Source organism: Acomys minous (assembly GCF_964271855.1).
Source record: "Acomys minous genome assembly, chromosome: 2".
NCBI lineage: Eukaryota > Metazoa > Chordata > Mammalia > Rodentia > Muridae > Acomys > Acomys minous.
In genome coordinates this window covers 134,381,103-134,401,681 of record NC_140484.1, presented here as the reverse complement: position 1 = coordinate 134,401,681, position 20,579 = coordinate 134,381,103, and the positions used below count along the sequence as shown (strand labels likewise).

Sequence of the window (20,579 nt, the reverse complement as noted above, 5' to 3'; positions counted from 1 at the left end):
GATAATGTTTATTAATTTAATAATTAGGATAAATATCTAAGCTATCCATTATTGTCTCATGTTATAGTTGAGGAAGCTAACACAATGAAAAATGATTTTTTCTCTGCTGTACCCAGTCCAGTGCCTAGTGTGAAGTCAGCATTTACCACATTTGCTCTTTTCTTGAAATGACTGGTCATGATGAAGCTTCCAAATGTATTATATCTTTAAGTAACTGACCTCTGGCACAATAGTCAAAGGATCTTCTGTGGCACTTGTTCTTTCCTCTTGTCTCCATAGCTCTTGGTGCTGGACAGGCATCTTTGTTTGGAAACAACCAACCTAAGATTGGAGGGCCTCTTGGTACAGGAGCCTTTGGGGCCCCTGGATTTAATACTACGACAGCCATTTTGGGCTTTGGCGCCCCCCAGGCCCCAGTAGGTAAGTGTCAGTCACTTTAGAAGGCTTTATAGTTTATTTCTTGCTAATACTTAGCTTGCTGACTTGATTTTTTAATGTCCCATCCATACTAAAGAAGTACACATATGCACATCATTAAGACAGCCATGTGATGTAGAAGGGCTTAGACTCTAGCCTTCTTTATCTTCTAGACTTGATCTTCCATAGAAATCACTTTTGTTTTTAATTAATCTAGCATATGATGAAGTTTGTTTCACTAAGTAATGTGCTTATATTATTGTTTCATTTTTAACATAAATAAGTTTAACTTGTTACAGCAGGCAATTCAGCTCACTTACCTATCTCTTCTGTCTGCTTTATTTATTCCTCCAGTGTTAATACGCTTTTTTTTTTTTTTAAGATTTATTTATTATGTATACAGTGCTCTGCCTGCATGTATACTTGCACGCCAGGAGAAGGCATTAGATCTCAGTCTAGATTACTGTGAGCCACCATGTGGTTGCTGGGAATTAAACTCAGGACGTCTGGAAGAGTAGCCAGTGCTCTTAACCGCTGAGCCATCTCTCCAGCCACAGTGTTAATATTCTACATGCACTAAATTTCCTAAGCTTTTATCTTACTTTTATCTGTTGAGATACCTTACATACTTTATTCATATGATATCTGCTACTTTCTTTGGTGGGCGGGGTGGGGAGGGTGTTCAAGATAGGGTTTCTCTGTGTAGCCTTGGCTGTCCTGGACTTTGAAGACCCAGGCTGGCCTCAAAATCACAGAGATCCACTTGTCTCTGCCTCCTAGAGGGCTGGGATTACAGATGTGCCTTCTAACAAAAGAAAATTATCTTATCTGTTTAAACTATATAGCACTGGAAATGAAACCTGGCATTAATAGTGTGAGTTGAAAAGAAGTGAGTTGAGGTTTTTGTTTGTTTGTTTTTTGTTTTTCTTACAGATTTTATTTATTTATTTACTTATTTATTTTGTTTTTGTTTTTCAAGACTGGTTTTCTCTGTGTAGACCAGGCTGGCCTTGAAATCACAGAATACCTGCCTCTGCCTCCCAGAGTGCTGGTGTTACAGGCGTGTGCCACAGCGCCTGGCAAGATTTTATAATTTTATCTGTATGAATATTTGGCTTGAATGTGGATCTGTATACCTTGTATGTGCCCTGTGTTTGTCAAATCCAGAAGACGACATCTACCCTGGAGGTGCTGAGAACCAGACCTGAGTCTTCCACAGTTAAGAGCCAGTGCTCAACTGCGGAGCTGACTTTCTGGCCCCAGAAATGAGGTTTTATTTTCTTTTTAAACAAGGTTCTCTATGTTCCTGGAACTCACTTTTTAGATCAGGCTGTCCTCAGAGTCAGTTTCCCTAGTCTTGTCTTTTCCCCTTTCTTCTTTTCACGTATGTAAATATATTTAGGTTTTTTAGGTATTATTTTATGTGTATTGAGTATTTTGCGTACATGTATGCAGAATGCACCAAGTACACACCAGGTACTCAAGGAGACCAGAGCAGAAGAGGGAATCAAGTCCCCTGGCATGGAGTTACAATTTTGCCCAGCATGTGGGTCTGGGAATTGAACCTGGGTCCTTTCTCGGCTTTTAACTGCTGAGCCAACTCTCCGGCTCCCAGTCTTCATGTTTTCATATTAACTCACTGCTGTTTTCTGTCCTCTGGCTAGAAATAAGTTGAGAGCTAGGCACGGGGGCACCTTCCTGTAACTGGCACTTGAGGCACAATGATCTAGAACTCAAGGTATTTCTCAGCTGTATAGCCAATCCAGAGCCAGCCACAGCTGCCCAGGTCCCTACCTCAAAAGAACAAACAAAAGAACCCCAAAGTTTTTTCAGTGTTTCTATTTTCAGGCATATTTTTTTAAGATACTGATTTTTCTTAACTCTGGGAGGTTTGCTAATTGATACTAAAATTTTCAGATAACCTTTATTCCTTAATTCATTAGGATTTTTAATTTTTGATTCTTTGTGATTTTTCCATTCATATTTTAAAATAAAATAATTAAAACCTTACTGGCAACTCGGTGTTTGTGTTTACCAGCATCTTTCATTTTATAATCTGTAGTCTGAAAAATAGTTGCTTAAATGTTGGAATGTGAATTCTCAGTTGATAGATGATAGATTTCAGTCCTTTCCATGGGCTTAGTTTTCATGCTCTATGATAGTACAGCTTATCTGTTGAGTGTCAGAGAAGTTAGGAGAATGATAGCAGGCAGTTTATTCATCATTCATTCATTTATTTATTGTTATTTTTTATTTTTCGAGATAGAGTTTCTCTGTATAGCAGAGTCCTGGCTGTCCTAGACTTGCTCTGTAGATCAGGCTGCCCTAGAAGTCATAGAGATCCACCTGCCACTGCCTCCCGAGTGCTGAGATTAAAGGCGTGCAGCACCATGCCCAACAAGGTACTTTCTTTTTCCTTTCTTTACTTTTTTTTTAAGATTTATTTATTTATTATTATATACAATGCTCTGCCTGCATATACACCTGCAGGCCAGAAGAAGGCATCAGATCACATTATAGATGGTTGTTAGCCACCATGAGGTTTCTGGTAATTGAACTCAGGACCTCTGGAGGTGCAGTCAGTGCCATCTCTCCATCTCTCCAGCCCCCAGCAGATAGCAGAGTGGACTTTTCTTTTCTTTACTTTTTTTTTTTTTTTTTTTTTTTTTTAAAGACAAATCTCATGTACCCCAGGTCAACTTTATACTCCCTATGTAGCTGAGAATGACATTGATCTTCTGGTCCACCCCAGTACTTGGATGCCACTCTACCCTTTTTATATTGCAGTGTAAGGATCAGTCAGATTGAGTACTTTATGCAAAATTGACACAGTGTCACCTGAGTTACATTCCTGGCCTCAGCAGATGAACTATACATTTATTTAGTCTTCTGTTTTATTTTAATCCTACTTGATCAGATACGGTGTCCCATTCCCTCTTTCCTTCTATTTTTGAGTCGACCATATGTATGTAGCTCATGCTGTATTAGGAAGGCTGGCCTTGAACTCCTGATTCTCCTTGCCTCTACCTCCCAGGTGTTGGGAACATAGGCAGGTGTGGCCATACCTGACTCTAGATTCAAGAATTTTATGTCATAGTTGTATATGACTGCCCATTTATAAATAATTGTGTTAACTTTTAGAATGTCTAACTTTGTATCACAAAATCTTAATTAAAAGGAGCTGGATTTACTATAGTAAACCATTGTTGGGTGGAGGTCTCATCTTCAAATTTGTTATGGTGGTATCTCTATAGGTTATTGTAGTTTGGAGTCTTCATTTGGTTTACTAGACTTGTCTCAGGGGAAATTCTAAGTGTTGCTTAAAACAAACAAAACAAAACAAAAAACCAAAAAACCAAACCAAAACAAACAAAAAAAACCTGCCTCAATCCAAGCAGAATTGCTGTGCTAGAAAGTTTTCCTAGCACTCTGGAGGCAGAGGCAGGCAGTTCTGAGTTCAAAGCCAGCCTGTTCTAAGAACAAGTTCCAGGAGAGCCAGAACTGCACAGAGCAACCCTGTCCCAGAAAAGAGAGAGAGAAAAAAAGAACATTAGTCTATGCTTTGTCATTAGACTTGATTTTTTAAAAAATCTCTTTAATGATTTGGTCATATTTTTAATTCTTTGATATGTTTTCACATTGTAATGACTAGAATATAATGCCAATAGTAGTTTCACTAGTGTTCTCTTCATTTTTGGTCACATGTCAGTTTTTTTATCTGTATCTACAAAAAAAAATATTTTAAGTGTATGAGTATTTAGCCTGCATGTGTGCCTGGTGCCTGCAGAGGCCATAAGAGGGTACTGGTTTTTCTGTAACTGGAATTGCAGGTAGTTGCTGAATCACCACATGGATGCTGGAAACTGAACTGGGATCTTCTGTAAGAGTAACAAGTGCCCTTGAGCATTGAGCCATACCCGCCATACACACCTTTTATTTGAAGACATTCTTTTTAAGCACGTGTCTGTATGCTAAGTGTGTAGGTGTACAACTAGTCCAAAGGCGTCAGACCCTCTAGAGGTGAAGTTAAAGCAAGTAGCAGGTATTTGTGAGCTGCCTAGTTGGATGTAAGAATTGAACTCTGATTCTCTGGAAAACCCAACATGCGCTCTTAACCGCAGAATCATCTCTCCAGACCCTAAATCTTTTTTTGATACAGAATAATTTATTTATCGTTGTTTCTTTTTTGAGTTCGGGTTTCTCTGTGTAGCCTTGGCTGTCCTGGGATTCTCTTCGTAGACCAGGCAGGCCTTCCACCCGCAGTAGTCTGCCTGCCTCTGCCTTCTGAGTGCTGGGATTACAGGTGTGTGTCACTGCACCTGGCCAAGAAATCTTTATATTTGTAATGTAAAACAAATTTTTCTAAATATGCTTGGCTTTGTTAAAGATTTAAAAGCATTTATTATGTATGTAGATGTTTTGCTTGCATGGTGGCTATAAGAGAGCATCAGATATCTTGGAACTGTAGTTACATATGGCTATGAGCCACCATATGGATGCTAGAAACTGGGTCCAGGTCCATCTATCAGATCCCTGCTTTTTTATTCTTGTGACCAAGTCAATTTTTAGAGGTCCTTCTTTTAAGGGATAAATGACTGTCAAGATAGCGTTCTTGACAAGGGATACAGCACTCGGGTAGTGTTCGCCCAGCATGGGAGACCCTAGATTCAGCCCACAGTCGGAAAGGAAAAGGGTGGTTATTTCTGAAATTTCTTAGTCTCCTTATGTAACTTTTTGTTTATTGGTAATGCCATGTATCAAAAGATAAATTGTATCTATATTTTGCTTATATGTAGTCTTTTTTTGTTTCTATTACTGGTTTGTGATAGGATCTTAATATGTTACCTGAGCCAACCTTGAACTCACCTTCCAAGTAGCTGGAATTATAGACATGTGTCACCATGGCTTACAATCATCTTAGTTTAGATGATTCACTGTATGCTCTTTAAATTATTATCTCCTCTGGATATCTCTCTCTCTCTCTCTCTCTCTCTCTCTCTCTCTCTCTCTCTCTCTCTCCTTGTACTTCTCCTTAAACATCTACAGTGTCTAAACTTAATACATCGTGTATGTGTGTGTATTTCAGACAGGGTCTCTCTGTAGCCTCAAACTCATTGCAATCCTTAAGCCTTCTGCTGATAGGATTACAGCCTATTCTGGTGATGGTAGCAGTGGTTGCTGCTTCTGCTGTTGTTTTTCTTTGCCCCATTATGAGAACTTAAGAGTTGTTATATGGGAAATCTTTTAATATACATTCTTACTATATTTTTTCTTTAGTGTTTTTCTAAATCTTTGTCAGAGGAAAACAGTATTTTTGTTCTGTTTTTGAGACAGGGTTTGTCTGTGTAGCCTTGGTTGTCCTGGACTCACTTTGTAGACCATGGTAGCCATAAACTCACAGACATCGTTTGCCTCTGCCTCCCCAAATGCTGGGATTACAGGCATGTGTCACCTCAACCAGCTGGAAAACAGTATTTTTTCCCATTCTGATGATTGGTGATTTAATCCTTGATAAATATTTTTAGAATGATTCAATTTCGTTATCATTGGAAGTATACCACAGCTCTGCTTTTCTTTTTTATGTACCACGTTTTATACATTTATTGTTACTTTTTTCTGTTCTTTGAATGTTCTGTGGCTGATAGGAAATGTTCATTCTTGTGCTTTGAGAGGAAATTAAATTAGCTAGCCAGCCTGGAAGTTGGTTTGTGGTCTAAGCTAAGCTAGGATATACTTGAACTGGTGATTCTTGTGTCCCGGCCTCTAGAATGCTGGGCTCTATAAGCATGTGCCACCATACCCAGCTAAAGTAGTAAGTTATGTAATGTGTGCTAGTGAGAGATAATTATATTCTTTCTAGGCTATTTTAGTTTATATTTATTTGATTACTAGTTACAGTGACTATTTATATGTAATATCTCTTACAAAATGGCTTTCCAGATCTTTGCTTACATTTACTTAATTCATGGTTTTTATGTTTTTAGTTTGTTCTTTGTCTTACTTTAACCATTGAATGGGTCTGAATATTCAAAGATTCCATTCCTGTAAAGAGTGTTGTTCTCTGATACTAATGTGTTGGATCGTTGAACTTATTCCCCACCCTGCATCCTTTTCTTTTTTGAATAGCTTTAACAGATCCAAATGCTTCTGCCGCCCAGCAGGCTGTTCTCCAGCAGCACCTCAATAGTCTAACATACTCACCCTTTGGAGACTCCCCTCTCTTCCGGAATCCTATGTCAGATCCTAAGAAGAAAGAAGAGGTAATTGTTTTTTGTTTTTTGTTTTAAGTAAGACTAAAACTGAGTTTTAGCTACCAAAGGGACAGCAGTTAATGGATATTTACAAGTAAAGTGTATATGGTTCCAGACCACTACATTTTGACATTTCACCCATGTGAGAAGTAGAGCTGGTTTGGTAAATAAGCAGTTGGTTCTGATGTTAGGGGTCCTCCTGTATCCACTTGTCCAGTGTTCGGGTGAAACCTTTTCTAACATGGCTTTTAGGGATCAAGCTCGGGTCTTCATGCTTCCAAAGCAAGTACTTCACTGACTGAGCCGTCTCCAAGGTCTCCTTTGATATTCTGTGTAAATCTAGATGGTGATTAGATGGATATTATGTTATCCATACAGTCTGATGCCCAACTTTGCCACGGTGGCAATAATGCCCTCCTATAGCCACTATGGGCAGCATGTATAAAGAAATACGTGCAAGGATTCAAAGCCAAAGAAAGAACCTTAAGAGCTTGTCCATTGAGGGAACTCAGACTCTGAAAGTTTAAAGATACTATAGCTCCATAAGGTAGATGACAATAGTAGAGTAACTGGTTTTTTATTCAGTGAGTAAACAATGTTATATAATGGACATCATCATCCATTAAACAAAACAGAGTACATGGGTAAACCTTGAAAGCATGCAGAGCAAAAGAAGCCAGCATGTTGCTACATGGTTTTATGTTGATAAACCCAGAAATTGTGTTTGTCAAGGGATGAAGAGGAAATGGTATGTACAGTCTTTGAAGGGATAGAAAGGTGCTAGAATTAAATAGTGGTAGTGATTACACAGCCTTGTAAAGCCTGTAAAAATTATTGAATTATTAAAACGGTTACTATTCTCAGCTTGCCAAAATCTAGCGTCACTTACAGTCTCAACGAGAGATTACTTAATCAGGTTAGATTTATCTGTGGTGGGGTTGTCTTGATTGCCATAATTGATTTGGGAAGATGCAGCCTAAAAGCAGACAGCATCATTCCTTGGTTTAGAGCCCTGGGCTGTGTAAGAGTACTAGACATGCATGGTGGATATGAGGTGGCAGCTGCTCAGGTTCCTGTTGTGGCTTCCCAGCTTGTTGCACTGTAGCCTGGAATTGTGAGCCAAAACAGACCTATCTGCCTTAAGTTGCTTTTTGTTGGAGTATTTTAGCAACAGAAATGAGTTTGCACAATTATATACAGTAAGTGGCAAATTTTTATGAGAGCTTTGATAAATTTTTAAAATTTCCTTGTGTGGTAGTACACACTAATCCTAGTACTCAGGAAGCTGGGACAAGCAGATTGCTGTGAGTTCAAGACCAGTCTGGTCTAGATAGTAAGTTTCAGGCTAGCCAGAACTAACTTAGTGAGACCTTCTCTCAAAAAACAAGTAAAAAATTTTAAAATATTATAAGAAACATAGTATACTTTTGTGAATTTGATGAGACTTTTCAGAGGAGGTAATATTTTTCTAATCAAAGACACCAAAATTTAAAAGGCCATAAGAAACATCATTATCTGTACTCACATGTGTAGATATAGATGTTTATAAATATTTACAATTGTGTCTGTGTATCCGAAGATGGCTCTAGCTAGTTGGGTTTTTTGTTTTTTCCCCATTATGTGGACTCCTGGAGTCAAACTCCAATCATCAGGCATAGGTTCTTTTACCTGCTGAGTCATCTCACCAGCCCAGGATAGAAAAACCGCCTTGAGGGCTGGAGAGATGGCTCAGAGGTTAAGGGCACCGACTGCTCCTCCAGAGGTCCTGAGTTCAATTCCCAGCAACCACATGGTGGCTCACAACCATCTGTAATGTGATCTGATGCCCTCTTCTGGCCTGCAGGTGTACATGCAGGCACAACACTGTATACATGATAATAAATAAGTAATAAATCTTTTAAAGAAAAACCGCCTTGAAAATTTTCATGAGAATAGTCTGCTCTAGAAAGAACTATGACAACCTTTGCTTTATAACAAAGTCTTACTCTTGCCTTTGTTGGCTTCAAACTTAGAGAGCTATGTCTGCCTCTCACTGCAAATAGTGGGATTAAGGCATGCACCCGCCACACTGGACACGAACATCCACCTTGAAGTCATGGGATACAGGCTTATCTGACCATGCTGAACAGTTTTTTTGAAGAATGATTCCCCCCCCCCCCAAGATAGGGTCTCTGTGTAGACCAGGCTGGCCTCGAACTCACAGTGATCCGCCTACCTCTGCCTCCTGAGTCCTGTGATTAAAAGTGTGCGCCACCATGCCCAGCAGAAAGACAAAGTTTTAAGATTTTTTTTGTTACTATTTTTTTTTAAATAATAATATTGTCACGCTTGTTTTATAAATTTAAAAACTATTGCGTGCTGATAATTTTTCATGTTGTATTAGTACGTCTTTACAAAAGCACTTTCCAAATCTGGTTTATCAATTGCATTTTAAAGCAGAGGCTGGAGGAGGCTCAGTTAGAACATTTACTATTCTTGCAGGGGACTTGGATGCAGTACTGTTTTCTAGCCTCCTAGGTTACCTGCATGTACTCACACGTGCACACAAATCATGAAATTGGTGTTTTGGCTTTTGAGACAGGATTCCTCTGTGTAGCCTTTGCTGTTCTGAACTCACAGAGATCTGCCTTTCTATACCTCTGCTTCCCAATTGCTGGGATTAGATGCATGTACTACCACTGCCTGGCTGAAATAGATTTCTTATTTATTTAATTTTAAAAATTTTTATTTATTGTATATACATAACTCTGCCTGCCATGTACACTGCAGAGCAGAAAAGGGCACCAGACCTCATTATAGATGGTTGTGAGCCACCGTGTGGTTGCTGGGAATTGAACTCAGGACCTCTGGAAGAGTAGTTAGTGCTCTTAACCTCTGAGCCATCTTTCCAGCCCAATAAAAAAATTAAAAAAAAAAATTATTATTGTATATACAGTGATTTGCCTGCATGTACACCTACAGGCCAGAAGAGGGCATCGGATCACATTATAGATGGTTGTGAGCCACATGTGGTTGCTGGGAATTTAACGCCACGACCTCTGGAAGAACAGTCAGTGCTCTTAACCTCTGAGCCATTTCTCTAGCCCCTAACCCTAATCTTAATAACTAGAAAATAAGCTGGTGCAAAGGATCCATTTCATGTACACATGTGATGATGGGCATTAGGGTCCTTGGCTTAAGGAAGCCAGTACTTCAGAGAAGATGAAATTTAAAATTTGGTAAACCTAGTTTAGCCTCAAGTTGAGTACTAAACGTGCGAAAGCCAAGCATGGTGGTGTATGCCTTTAATCCGCACATGTGAGAGGCAGAGGCAAGTGTTTGCCTGAGTTCAAGGCTATCTTGGTCTACATAGCAAGATACAGGCAAACAAAGCTATATAGAGAAAACCCTGTCTCAAAATAAAAGGGTGGTGCCAAGGGCACGTCAGTCACTGAGCCTGGCTTTCCCCCCCCCCCTTTTTTTTTTGAGACAGTGAAACAATACCTTGGTATATAGACCTGGCAAGTCTGGGCCTTTCTGTGTAACAAGGCTAATCTTGAACATGGAAGAGTCTTCCTGCCTTAGTCTACCAACTTCTTGGGTTACAGATGTAAGATACCATATCAAGCTTGCTTGATGCTTGTCTTTTCTTTTTCAGAGACTGAAACCAACCAATCCAGCAGCACAGAAGGCTCTTACTACACCTACTCATTATAAACTTACACCTCGCCCTGCCACCAGAGTCAGGCCAAAGGCTTTGCAAACAACAGGCACAGCCAAATCACATCTCTTTGATGGGCTGGATGACGATGAACCATCCTTAGCCAACGGAGCATTCATGCCCAAGTGAGTTTTATTTTTTGTTAAACAAGATAATATAGTGATTTAGGTAATAAAACCATTTTAATAATCCTGGAGTAAAATAGTTAACATAAATATTTTGATGACTGATTCCTCTTTTTGTTTTTGTTATTGTTATTCTAAACAGGGTTTCTCTGTGTAGCCTTGGCTGTCCTAGACTCGCTTTGTAGACCAGGATGGCCTCGAACTCACAGCGATCTGCCTGCCTCTGCCTCCCGAATGCTGGGATTAAGGGCATGTGCTACCATGCCCAGATTGTGATTCCAATTTTATATGTTCACAATTTTATTGTATTTTTAAAATTTTTTAAACTATCTTTGTATTTATAACTCTAATCATCAGGGCCTCAAGATACAACTCAATGGTAGAGTACATGGCTAGCATGTATATAGTTGGTTGTCTTTGGATCACTAGCAGTATAAAAAAGTTTTTTTGTTGTTGTTGTTTTTTTAGTGTTAAAGGTCAGGCTTAGAAGAATTTATATTTCTTTTTAAATTTCTCACATAAGAATTGTTTATTGATATGGAACCGACAATAGAATAAGTAGAAAAAATAAAATAGGAAAGAGTATGGAAAAGTTATTGCTAAGCATAGGAGCATCCACATAAATGATGCCTTCGACTAGCGTGTTAAGATATCCATGGCAAAGGGCCTGAAGAAAATGACATAGCCGACTATTGGCACCAGAAGAGAGGGCATTTCATTTCTGGGTTGCTTATTCTAAATGACGAATATATTACATCCTTTTCTAAAAAACAGTAATGGGTTGGGGAAAGTTGGAGTGGTGGTGAGCATTAGTCCCAGCACTCAGGAAGCAGAGGCAGATGGATCTCTGTGTTCCAAGGCCAACCTCGTCTATGGAACCTGTTTCAGGTCAGCTAGGTCTATACAAAGAAGCCCCATTAAAAAATAAAAAAATAAAAAGGGGGCAGGGGTTTGGGCTAGAGAGGTGACTCAGTGGTTTAGAACACTTGTTGCTCTTGCAGATGACGAATTCATTTTTTTTTCTTTTTAATTTGTTCACTTTACATCCTGATTGTAACACCCTCCTTCAATGAGTTCAATTCTTAGCAACTTTAAGATGCCTTACAGCCATCTTTAGCTCTAATTCCGAAGAATCCCAAATCATCATCTGACCTCCTTTGGGTACCAGGTGTGCACAGGCAAAACATACACCTAAAATAAATAAAGTTTTTAAAATTTTATTTTCTTTTTTTGAAATACGGTTGAGAACTGGGGAGATGGTTCAGTGGGTTGGGTAAGACCATTTGTACAAGCATGGAAACTTGAATTCAAAGCCCCAGCACCGGCATGAGAAGCCATACAAGGACACATAGATGACTATACTCGGTGTGTCATAGTGGTACATGAGAATTGCAGGCATTTTCTTTTCTGTTTGCTTACCTCCAAGATACGTGAAAGACCCCGTCTCAACAAAATAAGGTAGAAAATGGTAAAGCAGGGCATCTAAGGCCTACTTCTGGGTTTTACACTGGCTGGTGCAACCATACCTAATAAGTAAATTGCTTTGTCACAAAAGATAGAAAGTATAGTTTTGTGTTTATTGTGAATGATTTTTTTAAAGGCAGAGATAATGTATTCATAGCATTTTACTGAATAGTCAAACAGAGCCTTTATGCTGCTGTGCTTTCCATTCTGTTGCTGTGGTAAAACACTAACCAAAAGCAGTTTAGGAAAGAAAAGAATTTATTTGGCTTAAACTTTCTGCTTAGACTTTCATCACTGAGGAAAGTCAAGGCAGAAATGCAAAGTAGAAACCGTGGGGGAATGCTGCTTCCTAGCTCACTCTCAGAATTGTGTATATGCGTGTATGTTGTATATACTCTTGAGTGCACGTGTCCTCAGAGTCTGGAGGCAGCCCCTGTGATTCCAGAGAATTACATAGATGGTTGTGAGCTGCCCTTTGTGGTGGGAGCTAGGAAGCAAACTCAGAGACCTCTACAAGAAAAGTGTGTGTTCTATGTGTGGTTAAGTTGATAGGGTCTCTCTATGTAGCCCTGGCTATTTCTAGAACTTGGTATGTAGACCAGACTGACCTCCAATTCACATAGATTGTCTGCTTCTTACGTTCTGCGATTAAAAGTGTGTTCCATACACCCACCTTCAAGGACATTTTTCACTTTAATTTGCTTCTTCTCAGCTTTACTTAAAACAAGTACAATATATTTGAGGCTGTATGTTGTGATTGTTCCACTAAAAAATTTATATATGCAACTTATTAGGTGAGTTTTGGGTATACAAGAGTGACCTTTGGGACTCTAGTTTTTTAAATAATAGCTGATACTTTAATAGTTTTCTGTTTCTTCTCTATTTTTAGAAAGAGCATCAAGAAATTGGTTTTGAAAAATCTTAACAATAGCAATCTGTTTTCTCCTGTTAACCATGATGCAGAAGACCTCGCTTCACCATCTGAGTATCCAGAAAATGGAGAGAGGTAAGCTGAATTCGGTTTGAAGATGTCGGCTGCTAATAGTTCTGTTTTGTTTTTTAAACTTTATAAAGATTGATGAATGTTATATAGACATACTATAGTTCAGGAGCCCCTAGATGTTATGTTATTACTTGTTGAGTACTTGAAACCTTAATATTAGTGGAGCTCTGATTAAGTTCTACAGAACCACTTTTGTAATTCTTTTTGTTTGCTTTTTGTTATTTTGTTTTGCTTTGGGGTTTTTGGGAGAGATTGTTTTGTTTTTTGTATTTTTGAGACAAGGTTTTTCTGTGTGGCTGTCCTGGACTCAATTTGTAAGACTGGCCTCGAACTCACAGTGATCCACCTGCCTCTGCCTCCCTTGGTGCTATGATTACAGGTATGTGCCACCGCACCTGTATAGGCATAAGGTTATTGTGTGGTTTAAATTCTGATTTCCTGTCTCAATGTTGTATAAACTCTGCTCCCGGGTTGTCCCCCTGATATGTCACTAAAGACACTTGCAGCCGATCAATAAGCAGGGGAGAGAATAGGGCTGGACTTCCGCCAGCCAGGGGAGGAGCAGTTAGGAGAGGAAGTAAGGGATTCAGCCAAGGGTAGAGGAGGTCCAAGGAAGATCAGGAGGAAGGAATCAGAGTCAAGGAAAGCTACAAAGTGCAAGTATTGCCGCAGTGTTTTCTGGGAGTAGGACAAAATAGCATAGAGGGTTTGAAACAGACTTAAACTGCTCAAATTGTGTTGTGAAGCCTTGCATTATAAAAGAGTCTCAATTATTTGTGTGATAGCCAGGTTAAGAAATAAGCTAAAGGGGCCTGCACAAACTAATGAACCAACCAAGGACACGGCAAGTAGAGGATCCATACCCCTGATCAGATGTAGCCAACGGACAGGTCATTCTCCACAAGGAGAAGGGGAGAGAGAGCAGGACACTGCCTCTGAGGGGAGAGGTCCTATCGCAACACAGAGGAAGGGGATGTGGGCTATCCATATGAGACCTGATAGGCTGTGGTCAGACAGTCGGGGAGGAGGACCCCACCTGTCAGAGGTCATGGGGAGGGGAATAGAATGGAAAAGGGAGGGAGGGAATAGGAAGATAAGAGCAAGGGGATTATAATCAGGATGTAATGTGAATAAATTTGTAATTTTACTAAGGAAATCACTTTGTAATTCTTATCGATGGTTTTGGACAGTTTCAGCAAGCACTTCTGTTAATTTTATTTAGGTTTTTCATTTTAGAAGATTACTGCGGAGCTGCTGGGAAAATAGTTCTAGTCAGTAAAGTGCTTGTCTTGAAAGCACAAGTACTTAGTGGAGCCTAGCGACTCACATGACAGAAGAAAGCGGGGCCTGCTGAAATGGCCACGCAGTTAAGGACTAGGCTTCCATTCCTAACACCCACGTGGTGCCTCACAGCCATCCCTAACTCTAGTTCCAAGGCACCCACCACTCTCTTCAGACCTCTCTAAGCAGCATGTATGTACATTCCATGCATACATGTATGGAGGCAGAATACTCATACACATAAGATAAAAATGTATAATGTTAAGATTGAGTACATGGAGACCCAGAGAGAGAGCACAGTCATTGAATACACTTGTTGCTCCTGCAGAGGAGCTGAGTTGGTTCTCATCTCCCTCATGGTGGCTCACGGCTGCCTGTAACTCCAGATCCTGGGGAGCTGGTGCTTTTTCTAGCCTCTGCAGGCACTAGGCATGTATATGGTGCACATATGTTCATGTAGACAAAATCCTCCGACACATAAAATTAGTGAATCTTTAAAAAAAAAAAAACAAAAGGCGGGGGGATGGGTGGGGTGCTGGAGAGATGGCTCAGAGGTTAAGGACACTGACTTCTCCTCTAGAGGCCCTGAGTTCAATTCCCAGCAACCACATGGTGGCTCACAGCTATCTATAATGTGATCTGATGCCAGGTTGCAGGCAGAGCATTGTATACGTACTAAACAAATAAATAGACAAGGAGCATAGTGGTGCATGCCTTTAATCCCAGCACTTGGGAGGCAAAGGCAGGTGGTTCTCTGAGTTTGAGAACCTAATCTAAATAGCGAGTTTCAGGGCTATGCAGAGAGACCCTGTCTCAAACAAACAAATGAATAGATGAAACAGCCAGTGATGGTGATATGCATTTATAATCCCAGGGTTGGTTCTCTCCTTCCACTCAGTTCTCTGCAGGAGCAACAAGTATTCTTAATGACAGTGGGTCCCAGGGATTTGGGGTCACTATTTGTTTTATTCACTGAGCCCTCTTGCTAGCTGTGACTCTTCATTGTTAATGGTTTCCTGGTCATTGTGGTGAATATGAGATAATTTAGTTAGTTCTCCATTAGTGAACATACAGAGATTATGTGCTATTCTTTTTTTCAAAATAATGGGCTATCTTTTTTAAAATTTGTATTTCGATGTCATTAAAATATCTCCAAACCTCTTAAAGCTTGTAATATTAAAGTTTAAGTTCTAATTTTGAGATTTTTGAATTTTATGTTTGTGGGTGTTTTGTCTACAATTATATACGTGCACTGTGTGCATGCAGTGTCTGCAGAGCCATAAAGAGATAATCAGGTTCACTGAAACTAGAGTTAACAAGTGTTGATAGGTTCCATGTGAGTGCTGGAATCAAATCCTGGGTTTCTGGAAGAGCAGGTAGTGCTCATAAATGGCGAGGTATCTCCAACCCAGTTTAAAATTTCTTTGTGTTTTTTCTTTCTTTTTTAAGATTTATTTATTATGTATACAGTGCTCTGCCTGCTTGTACACCTGCAGGCCAGAAGAGGGCATCAGGTTACATTATAGATGGTTGTGAGCTACCATGTGGTTGCTGGGATTGAACTCAGGTCCTCTGGAAGAGCAGTCAGTGCTCTTAATCGCTGAGCCATTTCTCCAGCACTCAGTGTTTCATCTTGACATTAACCACTAATCATTTATTTTCACATACAAGTATTTTTTGTGTTTCAGTCAAAGGTTTAGTTAAAATCAAGGCTGGTTAGATAGCTAAGGCTTTTGTCATCAAATCGGATGACCTAAATTTGATGCCCAGATCGAAGCTACATAGCGAGGGGGGAGGGGTGGTTTGGATTCATTCCTTTGAGAATGAGCATTACAGCCATGAAATCTAGAGCTAGATTTTCTGGGTTTTGTTTTTTATTTTATATGCATGGGTGTTTGGTTACATGTATTTGTGTACATTTGTATGCCTGATGGCTGAGGGGACCAGGAGAGAGCGTCAATCAGATCCCCTAGGACGGGAATTATAAACAGTTATGAGTCACCTAGTGGGTGCTAGGGATTGAACCCAGGTCTCTATTAAAGCAATACATGCTCTTAACCACTGAGCCATCTTTGTAGCCCTAAATTTTCTTTTTTCAGACTTCAGCTGTAGGTAGTACTCAGAATATTGTGATATTATGCAAGATTATTATTATTATTTTAGTTCAGTTAGAGACAATAGTTACTCTTATTTTACATTATTACTATATTGATAAATTTTCAATTTATGTAATCATCCAGAGTAATATCAGATACTTAATAAATATTAATTTCTGTCATTGTTATTACTATTGCCAAGGGCTAAGGTTTTTTTTTTTTTTCATTCCCCCTTTTTCAGATTTAGCTTCCTGAGCAAACCCGTTGATGAAAACCATCAGCAAGATGGAGATGATGACTCTCTTGTATCACGTTTTTACACTAACCCTATTGCTAAACCCATTCCTCAAACCCCAGAGAGTGCCGGGAATAAAAACAATAGTAGCAGCAGTGTGGAAGATACCATTGTTGCTTTGAACATGCGTGCTGCTTTGCGAAATGGGCTGGAAGGAAGCAGTGAGGAAACATCTTTCCATGATGAATCATTGCAAGACGACCGAGAAGAGATAGAAAATAATGCTTACCATATACACCCAGCAGGTCAGGACCACATACTTTTTTATGCCTTTAAAATAGTCTAAATGTCTTGTCTTTACCTATAGTTTTGTAGTCAAAAGAGCACAGTTGTTTGTTTTTTTAAAGATTTATTAAGTTTACAGTGTTTTGCTTGCACACCAGAAGAGGGCACTAGATCTCATCATAGATAGTTTTGAGCCACCATATGGTGGCTGAGAATTGAACTCAACGACCTTTGGAAGAGCAAGGCAGTGCTCTTAAGCTCTGAGCCATCTCTCCAGCCCAAGAGCCCACTTTTAGCCTAAGAGACTGTCCTGTCTACCTAACTTTGCAAATTCAAGTGAAATGCTTACTAGTGAATGTGTTCCATGGAGTATCTACATATTTATTATAGGATGTACCCTTTAAAAAGTTGCTTCTATGGTAAGTAAAATTACAAGTTTTAGGCTAAGCTAAGTGACTTCATTAAATGTATTTATTTTTTTTATTTATGGGGGCAAAGTCAGGGTCTTACTCATGCTTTCCCCAAACTTGGAGTAACCATTCTGCCTCTGTACCCCAAGTTCAGCACACAGTAGGTGGAGGCAAGAGGCTCTGAAATTCAAGGTCTCAGCGTCATAGTAAGTTCAAGACCAGACTGATGCATGAGACCCTGTCTCAACAAAAAACGAAAATCCCAACTTGTTTCATAGAGAAAATTTTTATATGAAAATAAAATGAGTACCACTGAGAACTGTTCTACCTACAGATAATTACAATATTTTTTTGACTTTTTGTCATAGGCATTGTTCTCACAAAAGTTGGTTACTATACTATTCCATCTATGGATGACCTTGCTAAAATTACCAATGAAAAGGGAGAATGCATTGTTTCTGACTTCACCATTGGTCGTAAAGGTAAGTGAATTTAGGAGTCAGTGTAACTCAGAGATTAACACCTTGCTATGTCATTAAGGGCAGCTCTTGAATTTAGGATCTCTTTTTCCTGTATTTGGTTTCTTCCTGATGTGGAATAATAGAAACATTTTCAAGTAACAAAGGAAGGAAGACTAAAACCATGTAAAATTTGGGGCTTTAGACAATTTACCTTGGGTTTGGTAATTATTTGTCTTATTATAATCCTTCATAATTTAAAAAAAACTTGAAGGTATATTGAATTTTATACTTTGGTTTGATTTCATGCTATTAAATTGTTACAAATAATTTTCTTTTAATATACTTGCTTTGTGATACTGTACTTTAAATGGACTCAAGTATTTTAATTTATGTAGCAAACTAGGAACCAAGTTATTCATACTTGGAAATTTTTGAAATAGCAGAAATGTAAACTGAAAGTGTTACATCTGATACAATATAATGCAATTCCTCACTCCCCATTCTTGCTGTTTTTAGGAGGCAGGACAGTTAATTCTTTACTGCTAAAAGAAATGCAATCATGAATTTCTAGAAAGTTTAAAATCCTAATATTACAGGTTGCATCTTCTTTGCTAATTAATTACTACAGATTATAGGAAGTTTTTGCTCCTTTGTGAAGGCTCTATTTTAACCATTTGCTTTGAATTTTAGGGTATGGCTCAATCTATTTTGAAGGAGATGTTAATTTGACAAATCTAAATTTGGATGATATTGTACATATCCGAAGGAAAGAAGTTATTGTCTATGTAGATGATAACCAAAAGCCACCTGTGGGTGAAGGGCTAAACAGGTATCAATATTTTTACTAAATTGTAACTTTTTAACGTAAACATGCTATAAAATATAATTACCATTTTCTACTTTGATTTGAAATTATATATGATGGTGATGCACTGTGACTGTATGACTCCTCTTCTGTAGTTGTAACATGTCCAGATACTAATTTCAGGGACCTTTCTTCCCCCACTCCCTGAGACAGGGTTTCTTAACAGCTCTGGCTGTCCTGGAACTCGCTCTGTAGACCAGGCTGACCTTGAGTTCACGGAGATCCCCCTGCCTCTGCCTCCTAAGTGCTGGGGTTAAAGGTGTACACCACCACTGCCCAGCAGTCAAGGACTTTCAACGCTGGAAATTTTCTTTTGCTTTTGTTTAATTTTGCTTTTCAGAGCTAGGGATTACACCAGGGCCTCGTATATATTTAAAATCAATCTACCAGTGAGCACCAACTCCAGAAAGGTGGTTTGTTTTTCTGTGTTTCCACGTGTTCTCCTGCTGCTAACTTTTTTAGTGTGAAATTTATCCTTTGTTTTGTTTTAGGCATTTTATTGCCATACATAATAAAGTCCTGTATGGGCTTGAACCCTAGCCTGGTCTTGACTCATGGTCGTCCTGGCTCAGCATCCAGAAAGTAATTACAGTTGTGTTCTTCTATAGCCATCCTTCTCTGAATATCAATATCAATCCTCCTTCTGATCTTTGGTGGAACTCCAGTACAGAGCTTGTTTGGCAGTGGGAGTAGGGGTGAAGACTGGAGAGATGGTTCAGTCCAGCACTTGGTCTTCTTGGCAGATGATCTAGATTCGAGTTCCCATCAACTCACAACTGTTTGCAGCTCTGGTTCAAGGACATTCCATCATTCTCTCCTCTGTGGAAGACACACACACACACACACACACACACACACACACACACACACACACACACACACACTACATGCATACATCCAAACAAAATGTCCTATACTTAAAATAATCTTTAAAAATGATTGACAGTGTGATCATAAAATATTTTATATCTGTGTTCATGAGTTGCATTAATTCTTCACTGCTAAAAGCATTCCATAATGGGTGAATAGATAAAGTGTGGCATGTGCATGAGAGGAATTAATTTGGTTTTACAAAGGTAATTTGAATCAAAGATCCTAAGACCAGCCTGGACTTTATGATTTGCTATCTACTTTGTACTGTATAGCAACAACTTGTCTCCAAAACCCAGAAATAACAAAAGGAAGGAAATTCTGATGCTTTTAGCATGGATGAACCTTGACACTATACTAAATGAAATAACCAGTAATAAGAAGATAGTATATTTTTCTGCTTATAGTTAATAAGTCAAATTGATACAAAGTGGAATGATGATGACAAAGAGCCAGAAGGAAAGAGAAGTGAGGAATTGATGATGTATTAATTTTCCATTGCCAATAACACAATATACAGATTGAGTCTTGAGAAAAGAATGCTTGCTTTGAGGGTACAAATCCAAGATAAAGCAGCCACATTTGATGATGGTATTTTTGCCAGTCCGGAGGGAAGTATAGGGCTCTACACGAGACAGGAAGTACAGGCATGAATGTGTAACTAACTTCCTGCTTTCTGTCCTTCTTAAAAAGCCAATGTGATTCAGTTAGGAGGGCTCCACTGTAGTCTTTTGGTCTAGTCCAAATTTCTCCCCAGAAGCCCAAGTGTGCATTTTCTTACTGCTTCACAATAGGGATTTCATCACATGAAGCCTTGGGGAGTACACACACCATGTTCAAACTGTAGTATGTGGACATAGAGTTTCAGATTTACAGGATTGTTTTGGAGATACAGCAATGTGAATATTCTTTTTTAATTTAATTTTTAACTTTCATTACCATGACAAGACTAGGATAGAATGCCCAATAAAAGCAAGACAGTGGGTCTGAGAGGTGGTTTAGTGGGTAAAGGGCCTCTGCTAAACTTGGTTATGTGAGTTCAGCCATTGGGATCTACGTGGTGAAAGGAGAGGAGCAAACTCACTCAAGTTGTCCTCTGACCTGCACATGAACACC

The 20,579-nt window shown here is 39.1% G+C and overlaps 1 protein-coding gene across 7 annotated transcripts in view; it reads left to right on the top strand.

Moving 5' to 3' along the window:
• NUP98 (nucleoporin 98 and 96 precursor) overlaps positions 1-20,579 on the top strand; it is a gene marked incomplete at its 3' end in the record, with an annotated part of 88,776 nt that overhangs the window by 31,354 nt on the left and 36,843 nt on the right. For 4 of the 7 annotated variants that reach the window (XM_084801680.1, XM_084801677.1, XM_084801678.1 and 1 more), the window contains exons 12-18: positions 280-420; positions 6,544-6,677; positions 10,306-10,493; positions 12,847-12,963; positions 16,579-16,877; positions 17,636-17,749; positions 18,419-18,557. In XM_084801680.1, the coding sequence (XP_084657806.1) occupies positions 280-420; positions 6,544-6,677; positions 10,306-10,493; positions 12,847-12,963; positions 16,579-16,877; positions 17,636-17,749; positions 18,419-18,557 (1,132 nt within the window). The remainder of the gene's footprint in view (positions 1-279; positions 421-6,543; positions 6,678-10,305; positions 10,494-12,846; positions 12,964-16,578; positions 16,878-17,635; positions 17,750-18,418; positions 18,558-20,579) is intronic. The other 3 variants (XM_084801682.1, XM_084801681.1, XM_084801683.1) reach the window with 1 other exon arrangement.